Source organism: Crocodylus siamensis, chromosome 14 (genome assembly GCF_052110815.1).
Source record: "Crocodylus siamensis isolate JL-2025a chromosome 14, ASM5211081v1, whole genome shotgun sequence".
NCBI classification, from domain to species: domain Eukaryota; kingdom Metazoa; phylum Chordata; order Crocodylia; family Crocodylidae; genus Crocodylus; species Crocodylus siamensis.
Genome location: NC_143408.1, coordinates 3,281,858 through 3,305,800, shown reverse-complemented (window position 1 = coordinate 3,305,800; position 23,943 = coordinate 3,281,858). Strand labels below are relative to the sequence as shown.

The following is a 23,943-nucleotide window of genomic DNA, read 5'->3' as shown; positions in this document are numbered from 1 at the left end:
TCTTCTTGCCCTGTGTTACCTGCTGTTGGTTAATCCCTGCCCCACACTCCATCGCCCCCACTCCAGCTCCAGGTGCCATAAGGGGCTTGGGGCCAACTTTGTAAAAGGAGTTAAAAGTCAGGCATGGGAAATGTTCACGGGACTCGGTCTTGCCAACGCCCATCTCCCCCAGAAGATTTGCTCATCAGCGAACAAGGCAAAAGCCCTTCACGTATGTTGTAGCGTTGGTGCTGCAATAGTTCCCTCTGGCCAGAGTCCATGCCCCGGACAAGGAGGGAGAATGTAGGGTTGTAAAGACGGGGATTCTCCTTCTCCATCATGGGCACAGAACGAAGGACCCTGCTCCCAGCCCCTCTCTCCTGCTGCGGCTGGAGGTCAGACGTGCCTCCCTCTCCCCCGTGTGTGGCAAGTCAGGGGAGCATAACCGAACTCATGGAGCAAGACCCTCCAAGCACCCAGTGCTGGATGCCAGTGAGCTGAACCCAGCGGAGGTGGCAGGGCTGTGACTGGAGCGACCTGAAGACGGAGCTCACCAGGTGGGACGGCCGCAGCCATCAAAGCCACAGGCCTCCTGGAACCAACAGCTTTAATGCCAGCCTGGATCTCGAGTACATGGAACAGTGAGGGCACACGGGAGCACGTACTCAGCACTGGACGTACAGCCATAGATGAACTGGGTAGCTGCCCAGGCCCAGACAGAAAGGGGGCCCAAAAATGGTCTTTTTATTATTATTATCATCATTAGTTCTAGCGAAAGGGGGGCCCAAAACTAGAAGTTCGCCCAGGGCTGCCAGGAACCTAGCTATGGTGCTGCACATACTCAGCACAAGGAACCCTGGCATTGGCTCCCCTGCCCCTTCCTCAGGCCCCAGGAGCTCAGATGTTCACACTGTGAAGCTGGGACACGGATGTTGGCATGGTCAGAGAGGGGATGTCTGAAGGGAAAGAGCAACTGCTTGTTGCAGCCAGCTTGGAAACGAAGCACCCGTGTCTCCTGCTCAGCCGGCAGGTGGCGTTGCTGCCCGAGCAGCGAGGCACAGCAGAACTACAGGTAGTAGTCTGGAGCGGTAGCCAGCTCCTGTGCCACTGCCACAGGCCAGTCTGCAGCCTCCCACTTGATGGGACTAAGATCTCGGCAAGAGGCAGCTCTTCAAACCCCTCCCCGCCCCTCGAGTACTCAAAAGCTCTGTCCTTCCTTATAGCTGGGCTGGGTCGCATCATCCTCCCAGCCTTTCATCCAGCCACCACCAGGAGCCACTGCAGGACTCCAGTCCGGTGCTGGCCTCCAGCAGGAGAGTCCAGCAATCAGATCAGCCTGCGTGCAGCCACATATGAGTCAGGCTTCGAGGAGAACCAAATCCCAGAGCATGGCGTACCACTGACTGGAAGCCACGGCACTATAGCACCCACACCCAGCAAGGCGCCCATCACCAGAAGGACCTGACCCCCCCAAATCCCCACTGCCCTCGAGTTGTCCTGGGAGCTGCGGGGGCCTTGCTAGCCGTGGACCTTGCGCTGGTGCTTCAGCAGATTGGACTTGTGGTTGAAGGCCTGGGCGCAGTCCTGGCAGCGGAACTGGCGCCGGTTCTGGTGCATCCTCTTGTGCTGCAGGAAGGTGGAGAAGTGGGTGAAGCGCTTGGGGCAGGCATCGCAGCGGAATGGCTTCTCCCCCGAGTGGATGCGCTGGTGCTCCTTCACTGAGGCCTCCCACTTGAAGCGCTTGCCGCAATGCAGGCAGGGGAAGGGCTTCTCCTCCGTGTGGATGCGCAGGTGCTTGATGAGACACGAGGTGCGCTTGAAGCGCTTGCCGCACGTCTCACAGGTGAAGGGCGCCTCGGCAGAGTGCACCTTGCCATGCTTCGCCAGGTCACCGGGCAGTTTGAACTGCTTGCCGCAGGCCCGGCAGCGGTGGGGCCGCCGGTCCGAGTGCACGAGGCGGTGCTTGATGAGGTCGGCGCAGCGGGTGAAGCGCTTACGGCAGACCTGGCACTGGAAGGGCCGCTCGCCTGTGTGGATGCGCTGGTGCTCCTGGAAGCTGGACAGATGCTTGATGTCCTTCTGGCACTCGTCGCAGCGGTACCCTGGCACGTCCCCTCCCTCGGCCGCTGCCGGCATCGCTGCTGCCACCCGCTGGAACAGGAGCCGGGCTGAGCGGCGCGGCTCCTGCCACCCCGGGGAGGGTGGGGGGCTGCCACGGGCTGCCATGGGGTGGGATGCCCCACCTGGAGGGGAAGAGAGCTGCGAGGGGTGAGGGGAGAGTTGACGGGCTATCACCCACAAGAGACCTCCTGCAGTCGGAGCTGGGGGTCCAGCCCCTGCGGCAGATCCATGGGGCTGGGGGGGAAATGTACCTGCCCCTACCCCTTCCTTCACCCCCCCCCACACCTGGCTCTAGCCCCTGGGGCAGGTCTGAAGAGCTGGGGGCCAAATGTACCCGCTCCTGTCCCTGCCCCCCACCCCATGCACTGGTCCCTGGGGCAGATCTCCCAAATATACCTGCCCCTTCCCTCCCCCTACCCCACGGGCCTGGCCCCGGGGCAGATCTGAGGGGCAAATGTACCTGTCCATGCCCCTTCTTTTCCCCCACCCCCACCCCATGCCCTGGCCCCTGGGGCAGATCTGGGGGCAAATGCACCTACCCCTGCCCCAGGGCCAGATCTATGGGGCTGGGAGGCAAATTCCCCCCCGGGCAGATCTGTCGGGGGAGCGGGGTCCACCGGCCCCTCCCCCCGACCACGTGGAGGTGCATCCTATTACCTGGGGCCACACTCCAACCCAGGGCACTTCCTTCCGGGGGCTGTCAAAGGGCACCGGAAGTTAAAGCCTTGGTCCGAGCTCAAGTGTCCTTCGCTACCGGAACTCCGCCTGCTCCGTTGCTAAGGGCTGGGCTCTCGCCCACAGTCACTGTGGCAACCTTTCAACGCAGCTGGCGGAGGCGGAGCCCCGAGGGCCCTGAGCAGCGGATTGGCTTCACTGCTCGCAGACCATATAGCGTCCCCAAGTGTCCACTCTGATTGGCTGCGGCTGAGACAGACGTCGGCCGGCCGCGGTATTCACCAAGGGGATTGGCTGCGAAGGTGCAAGATGGCGGCCGCGTGTGTCGCCTGCCAACGAATGGACTGCCAGCACCCAATATGGAGGCAGGGCGGCAACGGCGCCCACGGATTGGTTCGCCCGCAGTCAAGATGGCAACGGCGCGGCTTTCCAGCCCACATCCAAAATGGCAGCGGCAGCGTGCGAGAAGCGGCGGCCGGCTCCAACCCCGGCGGCGGGGCCGGCGCGAGCTGGGGCTGGGGCGGAGGCTCCGGGCCGGGCGCTCGAGGGCGCGTCCGAGTTCCTGCGCCAGGCCGGGGTCACCACCATGGTGCGCGAGGCGCTGCTGAAGCTGCTGGAGGCGCGGCCTGAGGAACCCGTCGCCTTCCTGGCCGACTACTTCGAGAAGCTAGTGCTGAGCAGCCCCGAGGCAGCGGACGGCGGTGGGGACCCCCGCGGGCAGCCGCAGCGCCTCGCCCGGGCGCTGTGGTACGTGCGGCTTGCCCACCACTCCCACAGGTGCGGGCGTGGACTACGACTCCCAGCATGCGCAGCGCCGCGCTTCCCTGGCCTGGGCGGGTCGCGGGGGGCATACTGGGAGCTGTGGTCCGTAATGGCTTCGGGGTGGTGGGAATGGTGCATCCTGGGAGTTGTAGTCCATAATAGTTGAGGGAGCGATAACTGCTGGGAGCTGTGGTCCTTAATGGCTGCTGCTGTGGGGAGCTAGGAACTGTGGTCCTTAACGCATGCTGGGTGGTGTGGTCTTTAATGGCTGCAGCGGGGAGTTAAGAATGCCGAGATTTGTAGTCCCTGCCCAGCCTGTGCTGGTCTGGGGCATGTGAGGTGCCTCATTCCCCACTGGCTGCTCCCTCCTTGCTCCTTGGCTCTGCGGTTCCCCGCGAAGCCAGGGCAGGCTGCTCTTGCACTGAAAATCGGGGGCCCTCAAGGGGCTGACGAGCTGAGAAGCAAGGCCTAGCTTTCCCAGCCTGGTGGAGAGCTCTGCTGTTGGAGCTGCCAGCTGGGCTTCCCTCTCTGCTGCGTGAGGCTTCTGATCCGACTTCCGTCCCCTCTGGGTAGAAGCATTCCCTGCCCCTGCGCACTGACGGGTGTTTTTCCTCTGTGCCCTGGCAGGACGGCCTTCAACAACAACGTCAGCATGGCTTATGAGTGCCTGGGCGCCAGTGGCAGGAGGAAGAAGCCGGGGGTCAATGGGAGGATCTACAGCGAGCTGCTCAGGAGGATCTGCCAAGACAGCGAGGCCCCTCAAGAGGTCACTTCTCCCCTGCTGCAGAGGATCCAGTGCCGGGACCACGAGGCGGTGCCATTCGACGTCTTCCGCTATGGGGTGCTCACCTGCTTCGTGCTGCTCGAGTTTGTGGCCAAGGCGGACACACTGTACGACGTGCTGGACGATGGCTCTGGCATCGCAGACAAGAGGGTCTGCCAGGCCGTGCTGGGCACCCTGGAAGAGGCCCTTGGAGCCAGTGACTTCTCTGTGCCCATCCGGTACTTGGAGGCTGGCTCCAAGCTGGGCCCAGACTGTTTGGCCTTGGCCATGGACCGTGCATTGCTGGAGAGGAAGCTCAGCACCTCCATGAAGAGGGAGGAATTTCTCAAGAAAGCCGCAGTCCTGTTCATCGCAAAAGTGAAACCTGTTGATTGATGATCTCTCTGGGATCAAGCCCTACTACCCCCTGCCCTTCCCTTTCCACACTCCCTCAATGCTGTTTTAGGGAAATAATTTATTCTTAGTTGAACTGCAAATCCTAGGACTGGAGATCTCCCATCAAGGCCGCAGAGAGAGCCAAAGGGACCGAGCAGGTTCTGCTCTTTGCCTGGAGAGCCCTAGATCCTTTGGACTCTCACTTCCCTCTTGCCGCCTCATTGTCCCAAGCACCAGAAATGCCACGTACGCCCCTGAGCCTCCTGTTTTTACAGTGTTTGATTTCAACGGGTATCTGCAGCTTCTGTGTCAAACATAGCCTGAGATGCTTCTGGAAAACCCATAGCTGGCAGGGCAGCATGAGCCATCCCGAATGAGGCAGTGGACTCTGCAGAACAAGGAGTTGGGACCTTCCTGGCTTTGACAATGTAACTTTGAACGCTACGCTTTGATTTTATTTTCCCTCCCTGTAAAATGGGGTGATCAAGCCTACCTACCTCGCAGCCTATTGTGAGGACTAACAGGTAAAGAGGATGCCAAGTGCCACAAGTGCTAACTTGTATATTAAGCATTTTTTTTCAGTACTTTAGAGAGGACAGATTCATTGCCAGAAAGGAGACGGTGTTAAAAAGTCACTTCTGTGCCAAGTAACAGCAGTGTTTCCAGAACCTCTTCTAGCATTCAATTGTTCTTGGTCATACTATGTTTTACTGAACTTGCATCCGTGCTGTAACCTGGATGCTGAACTATTGGGTTTGTACAAGATGTTTTTGAAGCAAAGTGGGTGCAGCTTGGCTGGTGGGTTTGGATTTTGAGTAGTGGGCAAGAGGCAAAAGCAGTGTAATCTCCTTAAAAACAAGAGTCCTTGATCTTTTAAATGGTGGTGGTGTTTGAACCATACCTTATTTATTGGCATCCTAGCATGAGTATTTATTACTGTGGCATGGTTTTTGGGTTATTGTAGGACATTAAACTTTTTTTAGTCGCAAACCTCTTTCGTCATTACTTTAGTATGCTGCTGGCATTCAGGGCTGCTGTAGGTCTCCCATGCTATTCTCTGAGAAGCATTTATCCAAAGTCTTGGAAACACTTTCCAAATGCTGCACTAACCGTGCAGTTCACCATTCTCCAGGCTGGGGGCAGGAAAGTGAATAGAGCCGAACAGTTAAATGCTGAGGTTTTGAAGAGGCCTCTGATCTTGCTCAGGGTTTAATCCTTAGGACTTTTGTTTTTCTAGTGATTTGAGGTCCCTAACTTCACAGCAAAAGCTCCTTACAAAGCCAGACTTCCAGAAAGTGTTTCAACCTTTTTTAGGCTCAAGGCAGCCCTCAGAAAATTCGACCTCTTTTTGTCTTCTCTCCCTCTTAACTGTGGAAAAAATTTAATACAGCAATTTTTTTTTTTCTACTGCAAAGAACTCAAAGCATAACAGGGTAAAATACTTTAATCCTACGGATTCGTCTCTGAAGTAATTGCTTTATTTTGGGGATCATGGTCGCACACGTAACGGTGCTAACCATACAGGGTATTCATGGCACCTTTGAAAGGATCTTCAGACACCCCAGGGTGCCACCAGGCTCTGGTTGAGAATTGCTGCACGAGACTAGGTGATCTTGGTCATTAGGCCTCAAAGTCGGTGATGCCAGCACAGTGTGCCTCATTGAAGTGCCCAGCTGTGGGACTGAGAACCTGCTCTGTGCTTATCCCAATGTAAGGTAAGGAGTGCTCCTTGAGTACTTCCAGTGCTCGGTGTGCTTAATGAGTATTGTTTTCGAGGTTGTCAGTGCTGTCCTGTTTCAAACCCTGGAGCTGATTAGCTTCTGTTGGCTTTTGGGGCTTCTAATAGTTTCTGGGCTCCTATTAGGTACCTTGAAAATAAGGAGAGAAGCAGGCATCGGTGGGCTTCTAATAGCCGCCTTGTGACCAATAACTCCCCCTCACTATCTGGTGCAGTTAGAGTATGCTTTGTTACAGAAGGATCTTCTGCATTTAATGGGTTTGTGCACTTCACTGATGTGCACAGAAGCAGACTTGGTTGTAAGGTATGGGAAAAGCATCGGGCCCAGTGCTGTGTAACGTGAATTACCCACTTGTCCAGCGTGCACGTGAGTGCAGTACCCTGGCACATAATTAGTATTGTACAGATGGCAGAGGTGTAAGGACTGGGTTTTTAAGCGGTGAGTCTCCTAACCCCTACTGAAATTAGTGGGGAATTAGGAGCTTAAATGCTTTATGTAGATGACCTTAAGCAAGCTGCCTTGGGATATTAAATGCCATTGCCTTGTTTTGTAAGGAAGTGCAAATACGTGCCTTTCCGGTAGACTCCACTCAAGTATTGGAGCTCTGCAATTTTGGGGTTCTTGGGCAATTTCCTGCATTTAACCCACGTGTGCTTGAGCAGTGCACGATACCCTGCCAAAGCTAACTTTAAGCATGGCAGTTGTGGCTAAGTGCTGCACTCCACTGAAAAGCACATCATTCAGCCAAAGTTTAAGATGACATGTTCCTGTGGACCCCTGCTCCGGAGCAGGAGGCCAGTTGTGGAGGTCTGCAGAGGTGGGTATGGCAGCTGGGGGCTGGGAGTGACGGGGGAGGATGCCAATCCAAGCTGCTCCAGGGCCTTGGTGGGTGGCATCATTCTTGCTCCTCGGGGCAGCTGGAGAATGGCCCCAAGGCGCGCTGGAGGCTGAAAGGTTCATGTATCCTCAGACTTCATGGAGCTGCTGTAGCTTCCCACCCTGTCCCCTCCCACCACAGCAGGCACATGGCCCCCAGTACAAGGCATGCGCTCTGCTCCCTCCCTGAGCTGCAGGCACGGGCATTGCTGTGCCACCCACCCCTCTGCCCCAGGGAGACGTTCTGGTGCGCCTTCACTCCTGGGGGTCTGGAGTCCACAGCAAGCCCCCAGGCCTGGCAGGTGTGCCCCCGCCGGCAGCTCTGCCAGGCCCAGCATTAAGGGGGCTTCTGTCCCCCAGGTTGGCTGGGCTGGGGCCCCCGGATGCTGACGAGTTGGGAAGAGCGCCCCCCCCCCCCGTGGTCTGGTCTCTTCCTCTCTCCCCCAGCAGTGGTCTCTGCGCTGCTGGGGGGGAATGGGGAAGAAGAGGAGAAGAGACCACTGCTGGAGGGGTGGGGGAGGTCTCTTCTCTTCTCTCTTCTCCTCGTCCCTAGCAGTGGTCTCTTCTCCTCCTCATCCCCATTTGCACCGCCGCAGTGGTCTCTTCTTCTTCCGCGCCCCGCATGAAGTCACAAATCCCACCCGTCTCGCACAGGCTGCCGGGAAGCCCCGCCCCCTGCCCTCCGTCATAGGCCGGCCGGCGCGCGGCGGGGGTGGGGCTATCCTCCCCTCCCACCCAGCGGACTACAAGTCCCGTGGTCCCCTGCGGCGCAGCGGCTGGGCTCGGCGCGGCTCGGAACGTTCGGCTCGGATCGGCGCTGCCCGGCCTGTCCCGTCTCCTCGCGGCCGCCGCGCTCACGCGACTCCCCGGCTTCCGCGCGGCCTACCCGGCTCGCCCGCCATGGCGCGGCCGCTGGTGCCCAGCTCGCAGAAGGCGCTGCTGCTGGAGCTGAAGGGGCTGCAGGAGGAGCCCGTGGAGGGGTTCCGGGTCACGCTGGTGGATGAGGGCGACCTGTACAACTGGGAGGTGGCGATCTTCGGGCCCCCCAACACCCACTACGAGGGCGGCTACTTCAAGGTGCGCGTCCGAGCCGGCTCGAGGGGCTCCAGGGGTCTCGGGATCCCCCCCCCCCGTCCCGGCTGCCTTTGGGCGCTTTGTTCCCGGGGTTGGTCTCCTCGGGGGGTGGGGGACTCCCGAAGGGGCCCCTGTACCGCGGGGAAGCAGGGACGGGAGGGGCAGGCTTTCTTCCTTCCTCCCCTTGCTCTGGGCCGGGTGCGGCTGGGTGCTGCACCCCGTGAGTCAGCCCGGTGCCAGAGCCACTTCAGAGCAGCCCCACCACGTCGGGAAGCAAGAAGAGAAAGCTCTGGGGCCTGCTGGGTGCTGCCTTGTTTCAAGGGGGGCGAAGGCACTGGTCCCTGGGGCGTAGGGACCCTCTGCTGGCATGGGCCCCACACCTGTAGCTGTGCCGCAGGGTCCCCCTTCCTTGGAGGTGCTCGATCCCATCCAGTGCCACAAAGGGGCTTGTTCTGAGCGCGGCTTGGGACCTGAATGTGTAGATTCGGACACTTTGGGGGCTGGAAGGGACCTCAGAAGATCGTTGGGTCAGATGACCCCAGCAAGGTGACCATCTTGAGGATTTCCAGGGTAGGCGATTGCACCACCTCTGGGGGGAGCGTGTGCCACAGTCCTTACACCCTCATTGTGAAGAAATTTTTCCTAATGTTGCGCCTGAATCTGATCTTCCAGGACTTTGTGACCTGTTACTCCTGGTTTTCCTCTCAGGTGCCCTGGTGAACAGTTGCTCACCAAGCCCTTGATGTTTTCCCCGATGTAGCGGTAGCTGCTACCAAGTCCCCTCTCGGCCTTCTCTTCTTCAAGCTGAAGAGCACAGGAAAGGCTGAGGGACCGGGGGCAAGTCTCTGATCGTATGGGTGGGCCCTTCTCTGGACTCTCTCGAGCTTTGCAGCGCCCAGAACTGGACGCGATACTCTGGCTGTGGGTGTGAGGCTGCGTTGAAAGACAGGATGGAAACACGTCAGTAGAGCGAATGGGCCTGTAGTCCTCCCTCTTCCTGTGCTGGCTTCCTGCAGCCAACTGGGCTCCAGCCTGCACCTGAGGATGGGAGTAACATTCAGGACCATGTGGGGTTGTGGCGGGGAGGCTGTGCACAGCATGACAAGATGTCCTGGTCTGCATTTCGCACTGAGCTTCTGGCTGCTGTTGGCCGATGGCTTAGCTTGGCTGCGCTGGGCATGGTTGAGGTGCTGTTGCCAAGCTAAAATCAAGGTTTGGACTAGCAGACAAGCTCCTGGTGCTGGGCAGCTAATGGATTCCTCCCCAGTCCTGAAGCCGGAGGGTGAAAATCTCTCTCCTTGGCTCACTCTAACCCTCTGTTTATCTGCTGCCTGCCGCAGGACCTGGCATGGGAGCACGAGACATGCTGCGCGGTCAGCTGGGCACAGCCACAACATTTGCAGGGGCTTATTTTTAGCACCTGAACTCGGTTGTGCTCGGTCTCATTCTCAATGGGGACTGGCTATTTTTAGGGCTTGAATCACCCGGTGTTAAGCTCCGAGCACCGGTCTTGGAGGCTGTGCGAGCATTTCAAGAGAGCGGCGGTAACGATCGCTTCCCAGAACTGAAGCGCGGCCGAAGCCTGATTGTTGGAGCCCAGGTGTCCTGAGTGCTGCTTGCGTTTGTATCATGGAAGATGGCTCTCAGTGGATGTTGAAGTGAATGGTTGGAGATGTTAGATGCCTGGGAGGGTGTTGATTAGGAAAAATCACTTCAGAGGTACACGGTTTAGCGCTACCCCTACAGCATCCACCCCTGCCACTGTTGGAGATGGGACGCTGGACTGTGGGTCTGAGCTAGTGTGGCTCTTGTGTTCTTAGGCTTCTCTTTTCCAAAACATTGCAGGGGGCGGCATCTCTTTGCAGACATGTTCAGGTGCTTGGTGGAGCTCTGTATGGTGGGAGGGAAGCTGTCTTCCTTTGTTCCACATTTCCCACGCTGGCTTGAGAGCCATCGCCTGGAGCTCACCACCCCCACAGGGCTTCCTTGGCTGCACTGGGAGTATTGGGCGAGATGTGTGTCCCTCTGCACTTCTCTTTTAGGGTATGCAGGGGAGGAAGAGTGGAAGATGTCTGCTCAGAGATGGGTTCATGGCTTGGTTCAAGGCTTTCTCTCGGGGCAGCCCTTGCTCTGGCTCCTGTATCTCATCATCAGAGGCCTTGGCTTAAACTGCCCTTAGAAATCACCCCTGCTCCCAGCTTGGTGGCTGCCCCTTTCCTTATCCAGTCAGTGGGTTTGGGAAGGGGGCTTAGTCAGGAGTCCAGCACCTCTGCTTCTGCTACTACCTGTTGTCAGGTCAACTCACTTAACCTTCTCGCCATCTGCCCAACAGATCTGCCTTGCGTGCTGCTTTAGCTGACACAGCTTGTAAGATCCAGTAGGAAATGGGCTTGGGAGGAACTCAGGGCTGGGAACAAGCTGTCTTCTGAGCTCCATCCCAGTCCAGTTTGTAGCAGGGAGATTTTAGACCCTTGAAGTTGACATTTTGTTCTTCCAAGGGTGTGTCTTGACTAGCTGCTGCCAGGTGGATCCACGTCAATGCGCTTGGCCTCACGGCTGGGACGGCTCTGTGGGTCTGTCCGCTTGGTCCCATGTCGACACTGGGATCTGCACGAGGAAGTGAATAAGCAGGGTTGTTTTCTCTGTGGGCCATCAAGCACAGCAAGCCCTCATCCAGATGTCCGGGGCGGGGTGCTGTGGCCCGGGGCAGTGTCAAGGTTGGCAGAGGAGGGTAATTGCTGGATGAGCCAGAAAGGAAATGAGCTGATGAGTCTCGAAAGGAGGAACTGGGGCAGAATTATCAGGGAGGAGGCACCACGCACCAGCCTAGTTTTTGATAACAGGGCTTGGCCTTGGCCGGGGGGGAACTCCTGACCAGCATTGCCACTTCCAGCAAACCTGACCTAGTAGATGGCTCTCCGTACTGCAGACTTCCTCTGTGGGCAGCGCCTTTGTGCCAGCAGGGCCCAGCTGCCTGTCCACAAGCTCAGAACTGCTGCCATTGTTCCCATGCTGCCAGTCTCTGATGGACAGTCCTGTACCCAGAGGCGATGTGTGGCATTTGGCAGCCCCCATTATCTGGAGCCCTGTTGTCCTGGGTGTCCAGATGGGCCATGATGCAACTGAGCATCTTCCTTTTGGGATCAGGGAGGCAGGAGGGAGCAGGTTGCCCCCAGACCATGACACCATGGGTGCATTTTCCCTCCCGCCTGCTTCTAAGTAGGGTTGGGAGTTCCTAGTGTGCTGCTAATAACACGAAGGTCGCAGACTTGAACCCTGCTTGGACTAGATGATCTCTTGAGATCCCTTCCAGCCTCATTTCTCTCTGAAGTAGTATAAGTCTCCTCTGCCTGGCCTGTGCCATCCTAAGGGGAGAAAGGCACATCCCATGCCCTAGGTCATGCAAGCTGGGTCCCTAACCCTGTGGGCTTGGCATCTCTTCCTCCTCCAGGGCAGGATGGCAGGGCCTTGCTTGCACGTTGTGTCCCAGATACTCTGAGCTGGCGTATGCTCTGTCCCCTGCCCCTGCTTGGGGCCAGGGTTAACAGCTCTCGGTTGCACAGTCCCCCATGCCCTGAGGAAGTCATCAGCCTCCTGTTGATGGGCAGGGTTGAGCCTGTGGGCTGGTGCTGCCAGTTCTGGGGTGGAGCGTCTGCCTCCAGGCTCTGAGCCCTTGATTACTTCCATCCTCTCTGGGGTACGTGGGGAGCCGGGGGGGGAGGCTGAGCCCCAACCCACAATGCAGCCTTGGGGCTGCCCTGAAGGGCGTCCATGGGGTTGGTCTGGGCCTCCACAATGCATCTGGCTCCCAAGGCTGCTTCCTCCTGAGCCAGAACACTGACCTCTCCCCTTTCCATCACAGGCCCGCCTCCGGTTTCCTGTTGACTACCCCTACTCCCCTCCTGCCTTCCGCTTCCTCACCAAGATGTGGCACCCAAACATCTATGAGGTGGGTCTCTGTGGCTGTGCTAATGAGGACTCCTGTTCAGCCACTGCTCTGGCCCCCAGGGGGTTTTCTGGGCTGGATCCAAGGACTGGGTGAAATCAGCCTGCATGTCACTGGGACCCCGTGCTGGGAGCAAACCTGCTCCAGCCAGCCCAGCCGTGTCCTGGGCTTTGCTTGGTACAGCTCGGCCACCCTGGACCTGGCCTGGTCTGGCTCTTCCCTTCCTGAAACCTGCCCATCCGCTGGACATGACTGGCTACAGGTGGAGCCAGGGATGAGCAGCCTGCAGGTCTTGCATAGTGGCCGGAAGCGTGTCGATAACACTGCGCGGGTGTTTACCAGGCAGGGAGGGGTACGAGCCAGCCCAGGGAGGGCCCCAGCTGGTCTGCTGGTGACTCACAGCTATTCCACTGCTTGGCACCTGCCTGGGCCTTGAGGATCCAGAAGGCTGGTTGGGCAGGGTCAGGCTCTAAACTGCCTTTCGAGCCTGCCTGGAGCAAATGTCTGCCACCAACTGCCACCAAGGAGATGGGTCTCCAGGTGCAGAGGTACAGTATAGGATAGGGGGCTGCAGTCTGGATCTGTCACAGCAAGTGGCTTCACAGCTGCCCTGAGAGGCCTCAGAAGCCTAGGGGAAGCCTCAAGGTGCTTCTTGCTTTCTGGCATGTGTCCTGAGAAACGGGGAGAGCCACGGGAGGGGTGCTGGGAGGTAGCAGAGGAATCGGCACCCTTCCTGGACTGGGTTGTGGGGCTGAGACTCCCAGCTAAGCTCTGTCTCCTCCTGCACTTCCAGACTGGGGACGTCTGCATCTCGATCCTGCATCCTCCAGTGGACGATCCGCAGAGCGGGGAGCTGCCATCGGAGCGGTGGAACCCCACCCAGAACGTGCGGTAAGCTGTGGGGCAGCTGGCAAGGGAGCACGGAGCTGAGGCTAGCAGAGCCCCCCCCCCCCCCCGGCATGGACTTTCAGCTCTATCTGTGGGCCTGGCATCTGCCCTGCTGATGGTCAGTGCCCACAATCACTGCTTGTGCGAGCTAGGTGGGATCTAGGCACTACAGCCCTCGGCCCTGGCATAGTGCTGTGCCTTCCTGCTCCTTGTTAGACCTGGGTGGTTGCTCAGCCCCCCTCCCTGGCTCTAACTGCTCCCCTTGCCCATGCTCACCAGGACGATCCTCCTGAGCGTGATCTCGCTGCTCAACGAGCCCAACACGTTCTCGCCAGCTAATGTGGATGCCTCGGTCATGTACCGCAAGTGGAAAGAGAGCAAAGGGAAGGACCGAGAGTATGCGGACATCATCAGGTAAGGGAGTGTGACTGGCAGTCAGATGAGTGGGGGAGGCATGTAGCTGAGGTCGCTCTGCTCAGGAGGGCACTCAGATGCTCCCACCTGGGCATGGGGGCAAAGGCCTTGGGGAGATTTCCACCACCATCGCTCTGCTTTTCAAGGCTAGTGGTAGAGACCAGGAGGCCTGGGTAACTGCCAGGTTGGCTGGGGGGTCTGTGTGCATTCAGGGCTCAACTACGCTGGACACGGGTTTCACGGGCAGATCCACAGGTGATCACCCCATGAAGGACAGCTGCAGCATGAGTCCCGGTCTGCCAAGCCTCGGGGGTGGGGGAGACGCTTCCCCCATCTGCATCTTGGCTGCATGGGCAACAGCCCATCTCCTGCAGCAGGGCAGTGCCCACCTTCCTGCACAAAAGGGCTGGGCTCTTGCAGGTCTGGGGAAGCCCCACTGAGGGAGGGGGAAGTTGAGGCTGCTTCGAGGCCCTTTCCACCCACATCTAGACTATTCTTGCCACGATGGTGCCTGGGGCAGCCCTGGCCAGGCAGGCTGTGACACCTTGCAAAGACTTCAGGCTCCTGCCTGGCACCCCATGCCAGGATTAACCTATAAATACCTATGATCCCTCCGCTGCTATCATCTCAACCCTGTTTTCACTGCTCCTGGCCCCTCGCAGGAAGCAAGTCCTGGGAACCAAGGTGGATGCGGAGCGGGACGGCGTGAAGGTGCCCACCACACTGGCCGAGTACTGCGTGAAAACCAAGACGCCAGCCCCAGACGAGGGCTCGGACCTCTTCTACGATGACTACTACGAAGATGATGAGATGGAGGAGGACGACGACGACGCTGACAGCTGCTATGGCAATGAGGATGACTCTGGCAACGAGGAGTCCTGACATCCCCCCCTGCCTGCGCCAAAGCTCCTTTATAAACTCCTGAATTTTACCTCGGCTCGGATGCCCTGGTTTGAATCTCGGCTCAGTCGGCCCCAGCCCTCGCGCTCTACCTCACGGGGAGACTGTGCTGCTGTGCAAGAGAAACCACTGCTGTCTTTGTAAAATATAACCCAGTTTTATATGGGGGGGATGGGGGTGGGGGGGATTCATGAGGTATTTTCTGTATCTGCCTGGACGTGGAAGCTGGCATCTCTGGGTGGAGTGAGAGGGGATGTCTCCATGGGGTGAAATTGGTCTTATACCCTGTGTGGGAGAAACAGCTTGGGGATGGCTGTGTGGAGCTGATGCAGCCTGTTGGGTGGAGAAGTGGCAGGGGCTGCTGTGAGCGGGGTCAGCTGCAAAGGACCACAAGCCGTGGGAACAGTCCTTGCTCCCACTAGCCCCTTCCTTGCACTTCAGGAGCCCGTTGGGCCCAGGGACTGAGATCCCAGCATGCACAGCCTGGGCTGAGGCAGCTCCCTTCCTCCCTGGGGCCCTCCTTCATGGGGAAGTGGGCAGAGGTGAAGGGTGCCCCAGGGTGGATCTCAGCTGCAGTCGACAAGCTGGGGGGGGGTTGTTTTAACTCTTCCTGCTGCTTTGGGGGTTGTTTTGTTCTGTTTTGGATTTTTTTTTTTTTTTTTGAAAACTATTTAATAAAAGTACTTTTAAGGGAGTGGTTGTGCTGCCTTCAGTCATCAGAGGCACCACTTGTACCAGGGTTGGGGGGCGCTGCCCTGAAGTCCACGATGATGTTAACCCTTAAGCAGAGGGTTGGGGCAGGTGTGGGGACTGCAGGGCAGGGAGGGGAAGGAGTCCAGGGATCAGTGATGCGGCAAATGGGCTGGTACCCTGTGAGGGGGAGGCAGGCAGGAGCAGTGGACAGGTCAGATATAACAGGGGTGGCTCTTGCTGCGAGTGGGAAGTAGTCAGGCCTCCCTGCCCATCCTGTGGGCGAAGGACCGTCCCTTGCCCTGGGTGTGCCTGTGGTGGACCGACCAGGCCAAACGAGGGTCCTCACTGAGAGCACCAGGTGTCTCTAACATACAGGATGTTGCGGTTTCGGTCCCTGCTCCATCACCAGGATCTGATCAGGGCAGAGCAGGCTGGACACAATGCGCCAGGAGGCTCTTGGCCTGGGCTGTGAACAGCTAAAGACATCTGAGAGGTGCCATGTCGCAGAGCGAGGTCAGGGCCCTGAGATGTAGCAGATGGGGGACAGGGGAGGTTCCTGGCCTGGTAGGTCACTGGGGAAGATGGAAGGCATGGTGACTGGTTTTGTGGCTGCCTTCAACTGTTCGTCTGTTGGGGAATGCTGTGGGGTGGGGAGACCAGGGTGTGGATCCATCTCGAAGTGCTGGGACCAGGAGCCAGTGGGGTGGTAGCAAGAGCTTGGCTCTGCCCCAGCCTATGCAATACAGCTGGCTCCAGGAGGGGCCCTTCCTGCCAGGTTAGGAACTGGAGGCGGCTGGTTTCCAGGAGGGTCTGGGGTCTTTCACAGGGAGTAAGCTCCTACAAGCCCCATGCCAACTCTTCCCATCGCCCTTCTCTCCTGGGGTTCCTGTTCCTGACCAACCCATCAACTCCCGTCCCTTTCCTCTGCCTGACCTGCTCTGCTTTCTGCTCCCTGCCCTATCTGTCCGTTACTCTGCCACGTGCCACAGCTTGGCCACCCTGGTGTAGAACGACCTCGGCGGATGTGGAAATCGATCCCAAGCATGGGCCCGACCTCACACAGATGCTCCGATGCTCCAGGCACAGCTGGCAGGCTGAGCTCAGGGAAGGTGCCCCTCTCTGCAGGTTTCATGCTCTATAACTCAACGTACGTATTCTCCAAAGCAGGTGTGGCCATGTTGCCTGCAGCCTCTGGCAGTCTGGATTTGTCTCCTGCGTGGCAGAGGTGGATATGGCTGTAGTGGCCCGAACTTCCCTCCCTGTCAGGCTGAGAGATTAAGCATCAACTCCTCCATTGCTCAGCCCTTGCTCCTGTCTTGTGCCTGCCTGTGTGATTCCAGCCAGGGGCACCGTATGTAAGTGTGCAGGCACGTCCACAGGACCTGCATTTCAGCGCTGAGTCTGACAGCAAGTGCTCAGCACAACACGGCATTAGTCCTGCCTAAAGGGCCTTGATGCTGCTCCAGTAATGCATGTTATTAGGAGCCCTTCTGAACCTATGGGAGAGCCAGCCACGCTCTCTTCTGCTCTGGCTTCCCTGGAGACCGAAAGATGTCTCCTTTTACCTTTAATCCTAGGTGAGCTGATGTGAGCAGCAAGGGAAGCGTTACGGTGTCTGGACCAGAGCAATCGGTGTCAGTGCAGGCTGGATTGTGTTTGTGACTGCAGCTCGCTCTCTCTCTCCAGGGCTGGGAAGGCAGAGACAAACCCTTCCTACGAGCCGGATCTGGCCTGAAGGTGGTGCTCTCAGCCAGCTGATCCATGGAGAGGAGACATAGAAGTAAGGTAGAGCTGAAGCAACATCACCTGAATGGTCTGGGCCAGGAGAAATTTGGTGAGATCTTATTAAACCAACTGTGCAATTGGGAGAGATGTTGGACAAGCTCTCGGGCACAAAGTGCCCTGCGTGGGTCAGCTGGGGGAGGTTCCTACACCCTGCCTGGGCCCAAGCAGGGGTTTCCTTGAGGCAGAGCTGAGGCGCTTGGCACTCTGTGCCATGGCAGAGCAGATCCGAGTGTGTAGCTCCAAATACAGAGAGGCTGTGGGTTCTGTCGCCAGTGAAACCAGGCCGTTGGCCACAACTGTGGCCACCTGTGACAGCCGAGCTGAGCCAAGGAGGGAGCTCTGGGCTCCTGCCTGGTTGCTGGGGCTGGGAGACTGCAGCAGGGACTCCTGGAGCATCGATTTCCCCCCCCCCCCCACTCTGGGGATCTCTAAGCACTGCCCAAAAGCACCAGGCCTAGAAAATCAGCTGGGGGCTTGGCCTGGGAGGCTGTTTTTGACCCCTAGTGAATCGGAGCTGGGAATGGAGCCCAGGAGTCCGGCTTCGTACCACCCTCCTGGGTGCTGCCAAGGGCTTGAAATTCCCCCATGCAAGTCAAGCTCCAGCTCCTCCCAGGAGCAGACGCCTGCCCCGGCTGCTTGCGTTACCTGGTCCAGCCTGCCGTGCCCTTGCTTCCCTTGGACGTCTGTCCCCAGCCGGATCTGTTCCCTTCCTGAGCTCAGCCCAGTTGCTGTGGGACTTGGCCACCTCGAAGGGCGTGTGCTATGGTGCATGTTCTGTGCTGTTGCTTCCATCCTCAGGGCTGTTTCCAATTCTCCAGGCTGGGCTCTGACAGGGAGAAGTAGTCTCATCTTCTCCCCCCCCCCAGTTCATCATTCCTTGTCCCCACTGGACCAGGCAGGAGTGGGTACTCTTTGCATGTAGGAACCATGCAAGACCTTCCTTGCAGAAGAGCTGATGCAGGAAGCAGAGTCTGGCTGACTGGGCTGAGAGCGCAGGCTGTTGCCAAGAGGCACTTGAGTGCAACCCCGCAGGCTCTTCATGCTTTTAGCCTCAAATCTCTGTTTTGTGGAGGAAACCAGCTTGCTTGGCCTCCCCGCCCTGGTGCCTGTCTCCTGCCCGCCGGTCCTGGAAAACATGACTAGCTTCTCCATCATGTGACAGTCAGGAGCCTGATGCTGGAATTGCCCTGCTTCCTGCGGGTTGATTGAGGCCAGGTGCTGGAGTAGGAGGGGCCTGGCAGGAGCCCGGTGATATCCAGGGAGAGCACAAGCAGCCTCTTGCGCAGCCTGATGCCTGGTGTGGAGGGGGCAGAGGGCTGGCAGGGCCTGTGCATGGGGGACGACTGATGCACGTGTCCCCAGCCTGTGCCGCTTCCGGGGCATGGGGCCGTCTCGGTCCTGGGTCCACATCCTGGCCACCAGGTTGGGAGCAGGATGGTCTGTGCTCTCATAGCCTCATCCACCAGCACTGAGTGCCCAGCACTTGGGCTAGGCCAGCTGTTCCCATTGTGGAGTGTACAGCTGCGGGTCCCTGTCTGGTCTCCTCTGGAAACAGCCTCCAGCTGGATGGAGCAGCTGCAGCTCCCTGTCCTTCCAGAGTTTCTCTCACCCCAGCCTTTCAAAGTGACCCCAGAGCGGGCTCCTTGCTTAGCTTGGAGGTGGTGGCTGTCCCCGGGGAGGTGTCCATTGCAGCAGGGGTCCAAGGCAACTCCTGTAGCTTAGGGTCGCTCTGACTCCCTGCTGCTCTCCAGCTTACAGGGCTGGAGTCCAAATCTTTGGCTGAGACCCTCCCCTGGAGCTGAATTCCAACGGTGGGGGGGCCGTTCATGCTATCAGGTGCTATTGCTGGCCATCGGGCAGCCCTAATGCCTGTCTAGACATGCTGGAGGGAGCCAGGGGGCCCTGGGCTGGGCCACAGCATCGAGCTGTCTGGAGTTCTTCCTTCCCCAGGCCCTGCTGTGCTGCCTCCTGGCAATTCCCTGAGGTCTCATTCCCTCTTGTGCTGCCGTCTGCTGTCCTGGTCCCCAGCTACCTACACCCCTTGCCCTGGGGCTTCCCCCAGATGGTGCTCCGGGCTCAGACCCCTGTCTCCACTCTTGGGCCAGGCCCTAGGGACTATCCTGAGCTTCACGCAGTGCTCAAAGCTGTCCTCCGGTCACAAGGGCTGGCTGCTCTCACTAAGCAAAGTGCCGCTGAATGGGAGCAAGGCATTTTGGATCTGACAACTGCTGCATTTTCAGCTTGGGTCCAGCCAGGCCCATACCCCGCCACACCTTTCTGCTGCTTTATTTATCCCCCTCTGTGCTTGGTTTTCCTTGTGCCTCATTTGGGGCTGTTACTTTTTACAGGGCAAGCTGCTGAGTACCCAGCCGTCTTTCAATAGACCCAACCAGTCCCTCTGCAGGGCAGAGATACAGCTTTGCCCGCACAGGTGCTGAGGCTTAGCATTCATTCCATGTCCTCCCCACCGCCAGGATGTAGGCAGACAAGGCTCTTTGTGTAAATCTGATATCTTTTGGCCTAATAAAAGATATTGGATTTACCCAAAGAACCTCATTTATAATGTCTGTGGGGAGGCTAAGAGATGAGCGCTCCTTCCCTCCAGGGGTGGGAAAGGCATACTGCTAGGGAAGCTTGCCCTGTGGTCACCTGTCGTGGATGGAGAGCAGGGATACCAGTCCTGCCCTTTCCACCACTGGGCTGGGAACGGGGAAGAGCAAGCAAGTGCCCTATGGCACCGCACGGGGTTGGGCATGAACCCCTAGGTGAGCTGCCGGGGAAATGGGCTGCAATGCTTCTGCCCTCCATAGTCGGGGGCACCTTGGGTCATTGGGACCTGGCTGCAGGGGTTTGCCCATAGCTTCCCACACCTGCCTGGGCTGGCTTTGTCTCATTCACCTGCTGAATCTTCCTGAACTCCTTCCCTGCATCTCTGCAAATGTCTTGGCATGGCACATTTCTAGTGCATCACTGCTTTAGGCTGGTTTGGGGTTGTTTTTTTGGGGAGTGGGGGTTTGCCTTCCAGGCCCTGCTTAGCCAAGGGTATGCAGAGGGGCAGGGTACCCACTCTCTGGCCTCACTGGATGCATGGGCATGTTTGAACCTGAGCTTCAGGAGTCAGAGGTGAGGCTCTTGATTCCCATGTGTTGAAATTTAAGTGACTTTTTTTCCACAACTGTCTGTGGAGAAAAGCCTGGAAAAATCTGAGCAGGCTGCACCCAAAAGCTGAGAAACCAAAGGGGCAATTACAATACACCCCCCACCCTTTTTTTTTTTTTCTTTTTAAGTCTCTCTATTAGTACTGAAAAGTCATGTAGAGCTGAAGGTGGGTCAGGCTGCTCCAGATCAGTCATCTCACCCCCTTTCTCCACACTTGCCATCTCATCTGTCCTCTGCTTTTGCAGATATTAGCTGTGTTCAGCTGAAGTTGAGCTAGGAAAGGGTGCTGGCACTCAAGGGACTAACTGGACTGCAGACACTATTGCTTGCTGCTTTTAAGCCAGGAATTTGGAGAAAATGGGCTGCTTCCAGGCTTTGTTTCCTAAGTCCCTGTGTCTCCCACCTCCCCAGGGGCCCTAAGCCCCAGTGCAAAGGAAAATTGCACCTCCCTTGAAAGAATGCACCTGGCCCTTTGTGCAATGTGATAACTACATAGCCTTTCTGATTCCCACCTGATAATCACTTCAGCTGATTAAGAAGCTTCCTCTCCCCCTGGGTTTGATCTCAGCAGTTGCCCCATAAGCCAGGGACATGCTTATCCTCTGGAAGGAGCTGGTGGCTGGCTTTGGCCTTTGTTCTGCTGTCCTGGTATTGTTCTCTGCATCCCAACCCCCTTCTCCCTCCTGATTAAACACTCACCCCTGGAGGGCTAGATAGTGCTACTAAGGAAAGGGGAGAGCAAAGCAGCTCCAGGGACCAGCAAAAACTAAAACTAAACTAAGGGGAGGGGATAAGGGACTTTTTCCAAGAGCTCCCAACCTCTTTCCCCACATCTCAGGGTACCCCCAGATCCTCTGCTGAATAAGCCCATCAGTTCATCCATATGATTAACTGATCTAATGCCTGCCCAGCCAATTTAGAAAGAAATTTGCAATGAATATAAACACCTAACCCCTGCCCCAGGGCATAGGGTTGTGAGGAAGGGCCCTCATTCTTTGCATTCCCAGCTAAAGGGTTTTCAGGCCATGCTCCAGCCCAGTAGAGAGGCTCAGGGTTGGCATATTTTAGTGCAGGTAAGAGCGCAATAATAAAAGTGTCCTTCCTAAAGACAGTGGAGAGGCCTGCTCCCAGCTCTTGAAACATCTGAGGCACCAGATCACCTACCTTTTCCCCCATAAAAATTAAAGATTAACGCCAGAGTGTCTGCAAGATGGCATTTGTGCAGGATGCTGACTTGCTGGCTTAGGAGTCAAAGTCCCCAGGTGTGAGATTGGGGGTCACCGCATGGGCACAGGTTGCTGCTGAAGCCTCTTCTCCAGAATCCTGGTTGTCCTGCCTGATCCCACTCGTGTTTCTTGCCTCATTTCAGGCTGGCAGAAGCCCTTCTGCACTTTCCAGCCCCTCACTAAAATGCAGCCACTTCTGGGGTGAAACCTAGCAGCCACCTAATAGCTTGCAGCAGCAGCAGACAAATGCATCCTGCCTGCGGCTTGTCTGAAAACAAGTGTGATGATGCTGAAGGGCTCATGGATGGGATGCAACAGGCCACGCAGGAGTCACTGTGCTGGTTATGTCATTCTTGAGCGGCTTCCTTAGCTGTTCTTATAAAACGGTTAGCAAAGGGGAGCAGGGTTAGGGGTGAAAGCAAATCCATGGGGACAGGGGAGGGGAAAAGGATCTCACATGAGCAGAGCCTAATCAACCCAGCTGGAATTTGGCCAGAACACCAATCTGCCAGGAGTGCAGAGACCTGCCAATACAGATGGGATCAAAGTGCAGTGCTGGCCTGAGCTCTCCCAGACTGAGCTTTTAACCCTGTGCTACTTCTGCAGACCTTGCCGAGGGTGTTTGCTGTGGAACCGCCCATGCCACGTGCAGGTTGTGTCTGTCCAGGCTGGTGTGCAGCGCCCCGGAGATGCGACATTGCCTCCTCATCCTCATGACTCCGCTGGCAATTGATCGAAGGCAAGCACTGACTAGAAACCTTCTGCTATCTGCCACGGGCAGCATGCTCGCGTGGGTTTCCCGATAGCAGCCAGCAATGAAAGCGGTGCAGACTGGCAGGCTGCTGGAGGCAGAAGGGCGCCGTTGCATCTGGCTGCTCATGTTTTAAAGCCTCTTGCAGCAGGGTGGTCTAGACTGCACTCCTAATGGTTATTGTGTGCTCTTGGGGACTATCCATTCTGCTCCCAAGCCCTCTCTTGAATAAGCTGGCTGTGTTTTCTCCTTGCACTCTTTGAGGAGGCCTCTAATGTTTGCCTTGGGCATCTGTTACCATCATCCAGCAAAAGAAGCTTGAAAGTGGTTCCATTAGGTGGAATCTACTGGCAGAGCTGGGCTCAGATGCAGGGTCTGGCTGGGCTCTCACTGACGGGTGTTCCTACTTTGTTCGTCAAGCACCGAAGTAGCATATCTTTGCTGGTGGGGACTGGGGCAGCAACTCCTAAGTGCTGCTTATTTGGGGGTGCAAAAATAGCTGCTGCCACAGCAGTGGCTGATCGTGCTGCTGTGCTGGCACCAGGGCAGCCAGCACCATTGCACAGCTGCCCAGGGCACAGAGCTGCCCAGCTACACCTCTGAAGCATGGACTGGATCCTAGATAGCACCAAGCACAAGAGCAGCAACAGCAAGCATGTGTTAGGTGCCATTTAGTGCACTGCAGAGCTGGCCAGGCATGGGGGGTAGGAGATGTTAACCATTTGCGAGTCTGGCCATGGGACTCTGAACGCACATTGTTTTCCTCTTGTGCACAAACCACCTAAGATGCACTTTGCCCGTGCTAATCACTCCGGACACTCTTGGCCAGGGTGTCACAGTGAGGAGTGTCCTACCTGAGAAGCCTCCCTGCAGCCTGTTCTTTAAGACTTTGCATTTTGTATTGCTGCTGCTGGGTGCTAAGGCACTCAATGAAAAGCAAGCACGCATTATCCTATGTAGGAGGCTGGTTGACTCAGCCCCTGTGTAAGTATGTGCAGCTCCCCTGTTAAACCAGTCAAGGCACGCAGGCTAAGGGAATGCAGCTGCTGTAGTCCTTGACAAATGAGACTAATTAGCTGCATATAAAAAAGAAAGGGAGGAGGAGGTTCTTTCTCTCTGGGGAAAAAGACTCTAGGAACAGCTGCAGGTTCAAGATTCAGCAGGGCTGTTTTGGCTTCTCCGGGCATTTAGAGGATGATGGTGCTAGAGGAGCACGGGAGACAGTCAATTAGCATGCAGAGGGTGGGGAAGATTTACCCTGTTCTCATATCATTGATATTGCTATGTGGAAGCCATGGCACTGAAATAAAATGACCTTGCTCAAAGTCAGAGGGAAAGCAACAGAGCCAAGAACACAGCCTAGGAAACCCCAGTACCTTTGCTCCAAGCACTCATCGCTGGGGGCCCTGGGCAGCGGCTCCTTTCGTGAGCAAGGCCCCTAACCTGTTGAGAGCCCTGCGTTTTGTTGCAGATCTGATTTTATTTCTAACGGTGCCTCAGTTTGCCTGCCTGTACAATGGGTCGATTGTGCCTCAAAAGCATCACGGAAGGGCTGGAAGATGTGCGAGGGAGGAAAGTTTCCTGCTCCATTGACTGCCTGATCCTGCCTGGAGCACGTACTGTTGCGTGGGTCCTGCCAGCACCCTACCTAGATTCCTGGCAGCCCTGGGCCAGCTTTAAGTGTTGGCCCCCACCTTTGCCAGAGATGATGATTATTATTTTCACCATTTTTGGGCCCCCTTTCTGTCTGTGGCCGCCTGGTTGGCCCATGCCTGTGTCTGGCCCTGCGTCCTGCG

The 23,943-nt window shown here is 57.2% G+C and overlaps 3 protein-coding genes across 6 annotated transcripts; 2 read left to right on the top strand and 1 right to left on the bottom strand.

The window, feature by feature from the left end:
• Positions 1-579: 579 nt before the first annotated feature.
• Positions 580-2,894, bottom strand: LOC149853180 (uncharacterized). 3 transcript variants are annotated; one of them, XM_090027816.1, is made up of 2 exons: positions 2,758-2,894; positions 580-2,238 (listed from the first exon to the last, which is right to left on the bottom strand). In XM_090027816.1, exon 2 carries the CDS (start codon positions 2,203-2,205, stop codon positions 1,498-1,500), a length of 708 nt encoding a protein of 235 aa, XP_089883942.1. In that variant the 5' UTR covers positions 2,206-2,238; positions 2,758-2,894; the 3' UTR covers positions 580-1,497. The 3 variants fall into 3 exon arrangements, with proteins under 3 accessions (XP_089883942.1, XP_089883944.1, XP_089883943.1); XM_090027818.1 differs by having other exon boundaries at positions 580-2,222; positions 2,758-2,887; XM_090027817.1 differs by lacking the exon at positions 2,758-2,894 and adding an exon at positions 2,640-2,694.
• Positions 2,895-3,077: 183 nt separating this feature from the next.
• Positions 3,078-7,658, top strand: TPGS1 (tubulin polyglutamylase complex subunit 1). 2 transcript variants are annotated; one of them, XM_090027815.1, is made up of 2 exons: positions 3,078-3,522; positions 4,165-7,658. In XM_090027815.1, exons 1-2 carry the CDS (start codon positions 3,221-3,223, stop codon positions 4,694-4,696), a joined length of 834 nt encoding a protein of 277 aa, XP_089883941.1. In that variant the 5' UTR covers positions 3,078-3,220; the 3' UTR covers positions 4,697-7,658. The 2 variants fall into 2 exon arrangements, with proteins under 2 accessions (XP_089883941.1, XP_089883939.1); XM_090027813.1 differs by having other exon boundaries at positions 3,078-3,552; positions 4,165-7,460.
• A 388-nt stretch (positions 7,659-8,046) lies between these two features.
• Positions 8,047-15,239, top strand: CDC34 (cell division cycle 34, ubiquitin conjugating enzyme). Its single transcript, XM_090027097.1, has 5 exons — positions 8,047-8,388; positions 12,248-12,334; positions 13,125-13,222; positions 13,499-13,633; positions 14,296-15,239. Exons 1-5 carry the CDS (start codon positions 8,212-8,214, stop codon positions 14,513-14,515), a joined length of 717 nt encoding a protein of 238 aa, XP_089883223.1. The 5' UTR covers positions 8,047-8,211; the 3' UTR covers positions 14,516-15,239.
• The last annotated feature ends 8,704 nt before the right edge of the window (positions 15,240-23,943 follow it).

Excerpts from the sequence above, each read along its gene's own strand:
- LOC149853180 (XM_090027816.1), bottom strand. The coding sequence starts at position 2,205 with ATGGCAGCCCGTGGCAGCCCCCCACCCTCCCCGGGGTGGCAGGAGCCG.
- TPGS1 (XM_090027813.1), top strand. The coding sequence starts at position 3,221 with ATGGCAGCGGCAGCGTGCGAGAAGCGGCGGCCGGCTCCAACCCCGGCG. Across the intron at positions 3,553-4,164 it reads CTTGCCCACCACTCCCACAG|GACGGCCTTCAACAACAACG; the intron begins GTGCGGGCGTGG and ends GTGCCCTGGCAG.
- CDC34 (XM_090027097.1), top strand. The coding sequence starts at position 8,212 with ATGGCGCGGCCGCTGGTGCCCAGCTCGCAGAAGGCGCTGCTGCTGGAG. Across the intron at positions 12,335-13,124 it reads GGCACCCAAACATCTATGAG|ACTGGGGACGTCTGCATCTC; the intron begins GTGGGTCTCTGT and ends CTGCACTTCCAG. Across the intron at positions 13,634-14,295 it reads GAGTATGCGGACATCATCAG|GAAGCAAGTCCTGGGAACCA; the intron begins GTAAGGGAGTGT and ends GGCCCCTCGCAG.